This window comes from Rhinoraja longicauda, unplaced genomic scaffold (assembly GCF_053455715.1).
Source record: "Rhinoraja longicauda isolate Sanriku21f unplaced genomic scaffold, sRhiLon1.1 Scf000284, whole genome shotgun sequence".
Taxonomy (NCBI): Eukaryota; Metazoa; Chordata; class Chondrichthyes; order Rajiformes; family Arhynchobatidae; genus Rhinoraja; species Rhinoraja longicauda.
Genome location: NW_027601502.1, coordinates 53,833 through 65,852, shown reverse-complemented (window position 1 = coordinate 65,852; position 12,020 = coordinate 53,833). Strand labels below are relative to the sequence as shown.

Genomic DNA, 12,020 nt, shown 5'->3' with positions numbered 1-12,020 from the left:
TTATCTCAAGTCAGCGCCACAGCCATAATTACACTATTAATGCCTGACTTGAAACTTTGCAATATTCCCTGTTCAGGCTGTGTGACTAGCAGCATTCATTAGCCCCAACAATTGTGGCCTTGCACAATGCTGCGTCTATGAAAACTGATTTCAGCAACACATTTGCTCAATAATGTATTGTTATTTTACTCAATGCAGGCCAGACAAATAGGTTGAAGGTTTCAAATGAATGTAGGGACAAAGAAAAAAATACAAGCTCACTGCAGTTTTTATCCACTCTTTCACTCCACCAGGGGTTGCAGGTCAGTGTTAATTAAATGCGCTGGGTCACTCTGGAATAGGCACGAATATGAGAAAGAAAGGAACTTTTTCACAATGTAGCCAGTTTGTCAATAAATGCTGCAGTGTTAAGGAAGAACAGATCCCCGTTTTATTCCTGCCACAAATGAGCATAATCATAACGACAAATGCCTCTACACTCCTGATCAATCACATTGGAGATGATTTAACCATAACATTTCAGCTATTCACCCTTAAAATTCCCTCACTGAAGAGGGCCATTTGGCCCATCGAGTCCATGCCACATCCGTGTGAAACAATCCCTTCAACCCCATTTCCCCAGTCTTTTCCTATAGCCCTGCAAATTATTTCCCTTCAAGTGGCTTTCCAAACTCCTTATAAAAATTTGATTAAATCTGTTTCCACCATCTTTGTTGGTAGCAACTTCCAGGTCTCTGAGTAAAATGTTCCTCCTTAAATCTTCCCATGTAACTTCTGACCGGGTGCACCATGGCTGGTACGGTAATTCCAAAGCAAAGAAATGCAAGAGACTGCAGAGGCTGGTAGACTCACCCAGTCCATCACGGGCACAGCACTCCCCACCGTTCATAGGATCTACCATGAGATGCTGCATCTAGATAGCGACATCCACCCTCAATGATCCCCTCCACCCGAACATTGCCCTCTTCTCATTGTTACCATCAGGCAGAAGGTACAAAAGCCTGATGTCCCACACCTCCAGGTTCAAGCACAACTACTTTCTTCCAACTATCATGTTCAGCAAAATCTACCTCAGCAATAGAACACTCCGGACCCTCTCTTGCATTGTGTCACAGAATTGTTTTTCTAATTGTGTTTTGCACAAATGTTGTGTTTTTACACAAAGTCTTTTACTTTTCACTGTCTTGTATCATTTATATTTTGTGAGTTGTCTGAGTCTTTGTGTCTGTGAACCTTCTCGAAGCAAGAAGTTTAATGCACCATACTTGTGCATATGACAATGGACTTGACCCAACTTGCATCGCCTGGTCCCGATCCATCCACTAATGGAAGCAGTTTCCATCCACTTTGACTCATACAAATCAGACATAGCGTTGTACACATGCTCATTCTTCATTAGTGGGCAAAAATAATGACCTGGCCCATCTGTCTCACAGTGACAATAACAGGTGACCAAGGTACAAGGTCCAATGGGTTTTAAGGAGGCTCTTACATTAAATTGGGAATATACAAAAATGGAGGAGATTACAGTGAGAATTCCAAAGCTGTGGACCTTTTATCATGTGTTCTCAGACAGAGTGGCTAAAGTTCATGAGACTAGAATTAAAAGAACATTTTAGAGTGTTGGCGGGCTGTAATATGTAACTGAGATGGTGCGGTTGGCAAGCAAAACAATAACCTGAAGAAAGGTCATCCAAGATTTATTGCATGATGTACATCTGAAAGTAAACAGCAGTGTGTATGTGTGCCTCTGTCTCTAAGTGAATGTATACGTATTTCTATGGGTGTGTGAATGACGGAAAAGCTGATCTTGTCCCTCCCTGACTTCACATTTCTCCATCTCCTGGCCACGCCTAGATTTCAGCACAGTTACTGCTCTGCAGATTAAAGCAGCACCACTTCTTTGGAAACATTATTAATTTTTTTAAATGATCATAACAATCTTTATATGCTGTAAGGAGAAAGCAATATTTTTGAACGTTATACCAATGCAAACATCAATCATTGTGCTGGGCTAATTCATTTGTTTGAACCCCTCATTTCTGTGAAAAATGTACTTGTTTTCTTTCCATCTCATGTGGAAATAATTATAGGCAAGCAGAGTGCAGTTATTGCTGTAGCTTCACTAATCAAAGAGCAGAGAGGATAAACGCAAATACCCGATGGGTATTTGATGGGTCAACGTTGATCCTGATATTATAAGCCTTCTTGACCACGTGCGAGTCCCATAAATACCCTTTTAAAACAAATTTGTACACGAGAGTGCCCTTGGCAAGTCGTTTCCCCACTTTGCCTAAAGTAGTGTGAAATTTTACAGCTTCAATCTATCTTCTAGCCCTCTAGGACTCTTTGCAAGCTCTAACTAATTAGCAATATCACTAAGCCAGGTAGCTAGATGTAAAAAATGGAAATACGTCACTGTGGCAGAGACAGACTGGTCTTCGTGGCTTGTCTCAGGTCATGATATGGGTGCAGGAAAAGATCTCTACACCCAATGATAATGGACATGACCAGCCGAGAACACTCGATGGTATAGTTTTACATCTATGATCTCTGCATTCTTTGTGCTGTAGGGAAAATAACTTGTATTTATCACCAGCCTTCATGACCTTGGATACCCTGAAGAATATTGCGCTTCAAAGTCCTTGTAATTTAAGGAACCATAGCAACCAATTTACATACAGCACAGACTACCAATAAGCAACAGTCAGATAATATGAGTCATGGATGTTGGGTGAGCAATAAACAAAAATTGCGCCTGGGAATCAGTAATGGGCCTACCCCATCCCCAGCACACTTGGAGGGAGCAGCCCCGTTTAGAAGCCTTCCAGTAATTCATGTCTTGTCTGGTGACTAAAGTAAATTGGAGATGGGACCTACACCATAGATATGGTTCAATGTTGACATGCAGAATTTCAGATCATAACTTTATTGTTCCATCCAGGAGCAGCTGATAGTGATTTGGCTGCATCCATATCCATGTTCCTTATGCTAAGCTTCTCTCCCCCGTTTTACCTTGCATCTGTATAACCTCTTGTTTTCCACATTGTCTCACACAGTTCCTTTTGTTTTACCTTCCTATCTTCTTACTTTACATCTTCAAAGTTTGTTTTCATGAAAGGATATCGCCCTGACATATGATTGTTTCCAGCATTTCTTTTCCTTTCAGATTTCCAGCATCTACAGTATCTTAATTTTCTATTTGTAACCTGTTACAATAAAAATCCTCCTGCAAGCAAGATTTTCATTGTACCTAGCCTCATTGTGCACGTGGCAATAAATGAACTAGACGACCTGAATTCCAACTCAATAATAATCCACATGATGGCCAGAGGCTGATAAACAGTTCACAAACTCAAGATGTTTTATCTCCTTTACTCTTCCATTCTTTTGGCAGTTACTCTGCACCAATGGGAAAAGGAGAATATCTGAACCATCTTTAGGTTTCTAAATAATGCTAAATGTTAAACAATAGTTACCAGGTACAATCCAAAATTATGAGCAAACATATCCCCTCACTACCATATTCAGGTATTTCTGAAATTACACCCACCAATAATCCTTCATCACCAAGAATAGATAAATAGGCCATTGCCCCATCGTTCTTTAAGGGAGTTTTACTGTGCACAAACTGGGAGCTCTGTTTCCTACAGTGCAGCAAGTGAATTTGTTGACAGTAAAACACTTTAGGATGCTATTTTGGTTGTGAAGGAGGCACTAGAAATATATTAATTGCTTTCATTTCCTGATCTGCAGTCTCTATATTTGCCTTTTACAAGGCTAAACTAGGGAGGGGTGAGTTTTGGCCATTCACTGCCAGGTGGTAGTAGTAATACTTCCACTGAGCTGCTTTGAGGTTCCTCTTTCAGTAGCTATATGAAACCGCATGCCTGTTTGTTAGCTAAAGGCAGGGGTAGGCTGTGGCCCTCCCCCATGACCTAAATGATGCCAATACCTATTATCCTGATGTGCTGTGCTGTAGGGAAAATAACACGTGACACGTGATGAACAGCAGTGTTGGGCAAAACTGCACTCCCACTCAAGGCTGCAAAAGGGAAAGGATGCAAAAGGCTAATGATCTGTATGTTCAAAGTGCAGGGCAGCCTTCACTGGTTAATGTACGGAGCAGCCAAGCACACTGCATTCCCTCCTCCTGATATTACAAGGGACATCTTCGAAAAGGAGAAATTGTTCTTGCTGTTCTAGCAATGTGACTTTTATTGAAGGCTGCTGAGCCTGTTTCCAGGTATTGTGGCTTACTGTTGGGCATTTTATTTTTAATCCAAGTGTCCTTGAGTTTTTTTTTTAAAGCCACACACACTCACAATAAATCAAGTTGCAGAGGTCTACATTTCAGAATGTTCCCACCACCAAGACCACAGAGAATGCAGCTAGATTGTCCACTTGTGAGATTCAGTGCCTCTTAAAAAGTAATTAAATATTGTTAAATGGACCTTACGTCAGTGGCTGATTTCATCCCTGAATGTGATAATAAGGCATCTACAAAGCAGAAGACGCTCAGATTAATAAAGGACAATGGTGGAATGCTACACTTAGGCTCAGCATTTATTGCCTCAGCACTAACTGTCCTGAACTGAGGAGGTAGATAACCTCCAATTATGGTGGTCGACTGGGAGACACATATTGACCGGACAATGGCAGATTTCCTTCCCTGAAGGACATTAGGCATCTGATTATCTGGAAATGGGAGAAGTAAGTGCAAGTGTGCCTTTGGAGGTTAAATAACCACTTTGGACAAGCAGTGCACCATTTTGATTGGTGGTAGCAAGCACAGGTCTGTGGAGTTTCCATATCCTCCCTGTGACTGTAAGGGTATCTGGCGTGCCCTCCAGTTTCCTCCCAGTTCCCAAAGACATGCAGGTTTGCAGATTAACTGGCCTCTCTAAATTGCCCCCAGTGTGTACCTAGTGGATGTGAAAGTGGGACAACATAGAACTAGTGTGAAGGATGGTCAGTTTGGACTTGGAAATGGGCCTTTCAGCCCACCATGTGGTATACTGCAATGTGATCGAATCAATACCACAGAAACACAAGGGCAGTTTCAACTTGGACAGCAGTTAAAAAGGCAGAGGTCAGAAATTCACCTTGGTACAGCTAACTTAAATCAGCCTAACTTTTCATCTCTGATGGAGCAAATTACTGATATCTCCTTGTGTCAATGAACTATGTAGACAATTTTCACACTTCTAAATTCATGACTAAAAATGGCCATTGTATCCATTTAGACTGATCCCAAGCCATTCCTTAAAATTATCTGCAATTTAATTACACGAAGTATGGTAAATCCTCTCCTGCTGCAGAATAAATAGCAATAATTACACGCCTGAAATAAATTGTCCTGCAAACTGTAGTATGTGGGCAGCTGGATAATCACATGTAATATTTGATTCACTTAGTGATACAAGAATTTGCAGACGCTGGAATCTTGAGGGAAACACAAAGTGCTGGAGGAACGCAGTGGTTCAGCCAGCATCTGTGGAGGGAGGGACGGTCGACATTTCCAGTCGGGGCTTTTCTTCAGACTGCATTCCCTTCACAGATGCTGCCTGACTCGCTGAGTTCCTGCAGCACTTTGTTTTTTTAGAATTTGAAATAGTTACACCAATTGCCTAGTTCCATTTACGAGTTCATTTTTGTACAAAAATGTAACTCTTGAAGAAAGAGCCTGATTTTCTCCTGAATAGGTTAAAGGTCTGAGGGGAAAATCATGGGATAACATCCCATTAGTCCCGAGACTGGTACTGATAATACCACTCCCCCTCACCCCCTTCTTCCCCCGGCGCGACTGCTCACTGGATTACAGTAAGCAGAGCTCAACATCTGATTAAGTGGCATTACAACACCTCATGACACCAGCGGGATTCCACTACACAAACAAACACATTGCAGAAATTACTCAGAACTGGATAGTAACTGCGGGGATGGCTCAGTCAGAATGCGCCAACTAACCGGTGAAAAGATTTTTCCTGCAATCACAGAACCTTTCCAGCCCGCGGATTGCATGCCAGTTCCTGGTAAAAAAAAAAAATCCCATCCCCTCGCTCTTTCCCTCCGAACATTTTTCCTCTTGATTGTCCGTCCAATTCATTTATGAACTGATTTCATTCCCACCGTCTTTTGATGCAATTCCAGATCGTGATTATTCAAAATATTTGCAGCCCATCTGGACTTTCTGGTCTAAATGTTTACATCTGTCTCCGCGGTTGAACCATCCACTCACGGGACCGCTCCCTTGGTTACAGGGAGTAAAGGCTCCAAGCTTACCTCGGTTAGGGGGAGATCGGGATCCAGCTGCGTGAAGCTGTTGAGGACCACGGAGCTGGGGTCTCCAGTCACCTCCAGTCTCACAGCATCCCAGAGGTTCTTCATGCGTCTCGAACTGTCAAACATCTTCTGCCCGCCCGCTGCGCAGTCATTTTGCAACTCCGGCCACGTTAGGTAAACCATGAGAAAGGCTTGTGTGTCTTGTCCCCCCACTTACAAGAAACAAGCCATTTCCCTCGTTTTGCCAAGGGCGAATGCAAAAACACGAGTGCTGGGTCCTTTTAAAGAAAGACCTTGCTTCAACTCTCACCAGTCGCTGAGGGCGCCGAGCCGTGGCTGAGCAATAAATGGGATGTGGCCTCGAGTCACCAAAGATAATGCGAGTCACTGCAAGTACAGCCGCCCTCTCGGGCAGCCCAATGATGTCAACATTGTGCAGCGCTGCCTCCTGCAGCCTCACAACAGTGGACTGGATTTCCCTGGGCACCGGATTGAATCAAATGTTCAATATACAGTTTATTTGAACTGAAGTTGATTAAATTGTTTAAAAAGCTCCACGTTCAACGTAACCTTCAAGTGAAGTGCAGTGCTTTCATTAAAATAAATTCAGATCATTAGTTATGAACCGTATGTTTCTACGACTGCACTCCAATCCAGCGTCGACTATGCTCCACCACATATTTTGTGGCCCTTGCTTTCAAGCTACAGCTCTATGTGATACCCAAAGATACTTTGGAGATACCCCCAACAAAACATTCCTGTGGAGACCTCGATCCCACTTTCAAAGAGCACTTCGGACAAGAGTTTAGTTAGGTTGTAGTCAGATTAAAGTCAATTGTACATCTGGTCCGTGGAATCACATCCAAGTGTCCCAGTGAGAAAAACAATTCAAAAAGCAGACCGAATGATCTGATGCGGCATCGCAGTTCACTGCTCACAAATCGACAAGTACGAAGATCGATGATCATCTGAGTGATCAACAGTTGGAGTGACAGATCATTTAGGCTCTGTGGAAAAACACTGCAGCCCGAGGTCCTACCGACACTGAAGGGGCTGGCCCTGTTAGAGAGCTCCGCAAATATTCGAATGAATGTATTGTTCAGAGGCGTCTGCTTTGTAAATTGTATGTATTGTTTTGATGGTGCAATAATTGCCTACATTTGATGACATAATGAATGTAAAAAAGAGATGCATATAGACAATAGACAATAGGTGCAGGAGTAGGCCATTCAGCCCTTCGAGCCCGAACCGCCATTCAATGCGATCATGGCTGATCACTCTCAATCAGTACCCCGTTCCTGCCTTCTCCCCATACCCCCTCACTCCGCTATCCTTAAGAGCTCTATCCAGCTCTCTATTGAAAGCATCCAACGAACTGGCCTCCACTGCCTTCTGAGGCAGAGAATTCCACACCTTCACCACTCTCTGACTGAAAAAGTTCTTCCTCATCTCCGTTCTAAATGGCCTACCCCTTATTCTTAAAATGTGGCCCCTTGTTCTGGACTCCCCCAACATTGGGAACATGTTTCCTGCCTCTAATGTGTCCAATCCCCTAATTATCTTATATGTTTCAATAAGATCCCCCCTCATCCTTCTAAATTCCAGTGTATACAAGCCCAATCGCTCCAGCCTTTCAACATACGACAGTCCCGCCATTCTGGGAATTAACCTAGTGAACCTACGCTGCACGCCCTCCATAGCAAGAATATCCTTCCTCAAATTTGGAGACCAAAACTGCACACAGTACTCCAGGTGCGGTCTCACCAGGGCCCGGTACAACTGTAGAAGGACCTCTTTGCTCCTATACTCAACTCCTCTTGTTACGAAGGCCAACATTCCATTGGCTTTCTTCACTGCCTGCTGTACCTGCATGCTTCCTTTCATTGACTGATGCACTAGGACACCCAGATCTCGTTGAACTCCCCCTCCTCCTAACTTGACACCATTCAGATAATAATCTGCCTTTCTATTCTTACTTCCAAAGTGAATAACCTCACACTTATCTACATTAAACTGCATCTGCCATGTATCCGCCCACTCACACAACCTGTCCAAGTCACCCTGCAGCCTTATTGCATCTTCCTCACAATTCACACTACCCCCCAGCTTAGTATCATCTGCAAATTTGCTAATGGTACTTTTAATCCCTTCGTCTAAGTCATTAATGTATATCGTAAATAGCTGGGGTCCCAGCACCGAACCTTGCGGTACCCCACTGGTCACTGCCTGCCATTCCGAAAGGGCCCCATTTATCCCCACTCTTTGCTTTCTGTCTGTCAACCAATTTTCTATCCATGTCAGTACCCGACCCCCAATACCATGTGCCCTAATTTTGCCCACTAATCTCCTATGTGGGACCTTGTCGAAGGCTTTCTGAAAGTCGAGGTACACCACATCCACTGACTCTCCCCTGTCAATTTTCCTAGTTACATCCTCAAAAAATTCCAGTAGATTTGTCAAGCATGATTTCCCCTTCGTAAATCCATGCTGACTCGGAATGATCCCGTTACTGCTATCCAAATGCTCAGCAATTTCGTCTTTTATAATTGACTCCAGCATCTTCCCCACCACTGATGTCAGACTAACTGGTCTATAATTACCCGTTTTCTCTCTCCCTCCTTTCTTAAAAAGTGGGATAACATTTGCTATCCTCCAATCCACAGGAACTGATCCTGAATCTATAGAACATTGAAAAATGATCTCCAATGCTTCCACTATTTCTAGAGCCACCTCCTTAAGTACCCTGGGATGCAGACCATCAGGCCCTGGGGATTTATCAGCCTTCAGTCCCATCAGTCTACCCAAAACCATTTCCTGCCTAATGTGGATTTCCTTCAGTTCCTCCATCACCCTAGGTTCTCCGGCCCCTAGAACATTTGGGAGATTGTGTGTTTCTTCCTCAGTGAAGACAGATCCAAAGTAACGGTTTAACTCGTCTGCCATTTCTTTGTTCCCCATAATAAATTCCCCTGTTTCTGTCTTCAAGGGACCCACATTTGCCTTGACTATTTTTTTCCTCTTCACGTACCTAAAAAAACTTTTGCTATCCTCCTTTATATTATTGGCTAGTTTACCCTCGTACCTCATCTTTTCTCCCCGTATTGCCTTTTTAGTTAACTTTTGTTGCTCTTTAAAAGAGTCCCAATCCTCTGTCTTCCCACTCTTCTTTGCTAAGTTATACTTCCTCTCCTTAATTTTTATGCTGTCCCTGACTTCCCTCGTCAGCCACAGGTGTCTCTTACTCCCCTTAGAGTCTTTCCACCTCATTGGAATAAATTGATCCTGCAACCTCTGCATTATTCCCAGGAATACCTGCCATTGCTGTTCTACCGTCTTCCCTGCTAGGGCCTCCTTCCAGTCAATTTTGGCCAGCTCCTGCCTCATGCCTCTGTAATCCCCTTTGCTATACTGTAATACCGACACTTCCGATTTTCCCTTCTGCCTTTCCATTTGCAGAGTAAAACTTATCATGTTGTGATCACTGCCTCCTAATGGCTCTTTTACCTCTAGTCCCCTTATCAGATCAGGATCATTACACAACACTAAATCCAGAATTGCCTTCTCCCTGGTAGGCTCCAGTACAAGCTGTTCTAAGAATCCATCTCGAAGACACTCTACAAACTCTCTTTCCTGGGGTCCATTTCCAACCTGATTTTCCCAGTCTACCTGCATGTTGAAATCTCCCATAACCACCGTAGCATTACATTTTTGACACGCCAATTTTATCTCCTGATTCAACTTGCACCCTATGTCGAGGCTACTGTTTGGGGGCCTATAGATAACTCCCATTAGGGTCTTTTTATTCTTATAATTTCTCATTTCTATCCATACTGATTCAACATCTCCTGATTCTATGTCACCCCTTGCAAGGGAATGAATATCATTCCTTACCATCAGAGCAACCCCACCCCCTCTGCCCACCTGTCTGTCTTTTCTATACGTTGTGTACTCCTGAATATTCAGTTCCCAGCCCTGGTCCTCTTGTAGCCATGTCTCAGTGATCCCTACAACATCATACTTGCCCATGACTACTGAGCCTCAAGCTCATCCACTTTATTTTTTATACTACGCGCATTTAAGTACAACACTTTAACTTCTGTATTCACCTCCCCTCTCACATCGGTCACAATTGGCCCTGCCCTTAATTTCTTTTCCCCTCTAGAACTTCTGTTCCCATTCTTCCGAGAGTCTTTTGCAATATCTCCTGTATTCCCTTTTTTTACCTCATCTTCATATTCACAATTTGTCAACCCCTCCCCCCCACTACTTAGTTTAAAGCCACAGGTGTCACACTAGCAAACACTAGAATGAAAGTGAGCTTGGCTGTGGGACCAGTTTCTATGCTTCAAGACGCTGTGATCATGAAGCCATCCTATTTTCACCCCCAACCCAAATTGGGTCCAGGAAGCTTCCAACCACAGTCGCTCCTCTAGGAGGGACGCAAGAACAGAAACTATGCTGCCCCGTGTGGTCAACTCCGGCACAACATTGCCTTCAATTTTAATTTAAAAAAATTAAAATGTTAATGCTGGAAATCTGAAATTCAAAATCGGAAAAGTCAAAAGTCAGACAGCATCTGTGGAAGCAAAACAATTTAGGTAATCAGAACCGAGAAAGGGCAAGCAATTCAGATGATCCCAACTTGTGCAAGAAATCTAGGTATGACCTTGGCAAAGCCATCAGGATCGTCATGAAACAATTTCAGACCAAGCTAGGGTCCCAGATTATCCACACAGACATCCATCCATTCTGGCAAGGCACGCATGCTATAACAGTCTACAAAGCGAAGTTGGGCTGAATCACTGGCAACAATCCATCCCTCCCCGACAAGCTCAATTTTAACAGGTCAGTGGAATGAAGTCACCTGCCCCAACAGCATCAGGTACACGTGTACCCATGGTCATCATCACAGATATTAGATTGGCCTTCCTGGGAATGAACCCATAGAAAATCAAATGGAGCTCTCAGAACCTGCATGGACCAGCTGACTGGCTATTTGCAAACATCTTGAACCTCTCCCTACTTGTATCTGAGAGTCCCACCTGGTTTCAGAAGATCACTATCATCCCAGTGGCAAAGTAAAACAAGATACTGTGCAACAATGACTACCCTCCGGTGGCTCTAACATCCACCATCACTAAGTGCTCTGAGAGGCTGGTCATGGTGTACATAAACTCCAGCCTCCAGACAGCCTTGATCTATTGCAATTTGCCTAATACTGCAACAGGTCCAAGGCAGATGCCATCTCCCTGGCCTTACACTCATCCCTGAAACATCTGAATAACAAGGACACCTACATCAGATTCAACTAAACTCATCTCCAAACTACTGGACCTAGGTCTCAGCACCCCCTCTGGATCCTTGAGTTCCTGACCCATAGACTGCAATCAATAAGGAAAGGCAACAAAACATCCTCTATGATAATTTACAACATTGGGCCCGCAAGGCCTTATTCTCAGCCCCAGAGTATACATCCTATCCTCTAACAGTGCAGCCAAATTCTGCTTTAACTTGATTTGTATATTTTTGTACCAGATTGCAGGGAATTTTGAAAATGAATACTGATTTGGGATCAGTGTATTCCTCTTGCTCTGACATTCTGACAAGCAAGCAGCATGACTGGCAGTTAAGGCAAAACACCTAGTTCCATGCAACTGTAAGATGACAACATTACCATGGAGTCAGAACTGTTTCATTTTACTTAGCCCTAACCGAATATCACACAATCAGAACTC

At 43.5% G+C, this 12,020-nt stretch overlaps 1 protein-coding gene across 3 annotated transcripts in view; it reads right to left on the bottom strand.

Annotated features, from left to right (window-relative positions):
• LOC144590752 (ral guanine nucleotide dissociation stimulator-like) overlaps positions 1-12,020 on the bottom strand; it is an 84,446-nt gene that overhangs the window by 36,911 nt on the left and 35,515 nt on the right. The window contains exon 1 of one of the 3 annotated variants that reach the window (XM_078395168.1): positions 6,286-6,624. The exons of 1 other annotated variant lie outside the window; for it this stretch is intronic. In XM_078395168.1, the coding sequence (XP_078251294.1) occupies positions 6,286-6,468 (183 nt within the window). In that variant the 5' untranslated portion in view covers positions 6,469-6,624. Of the gene's footprint in view, positions 1-6,285; positions 6,625-12,020 lie in introns of those variants that run through there. One more of the 3 variants, XM_078395170.1, reaches the window with a different exon arrangement.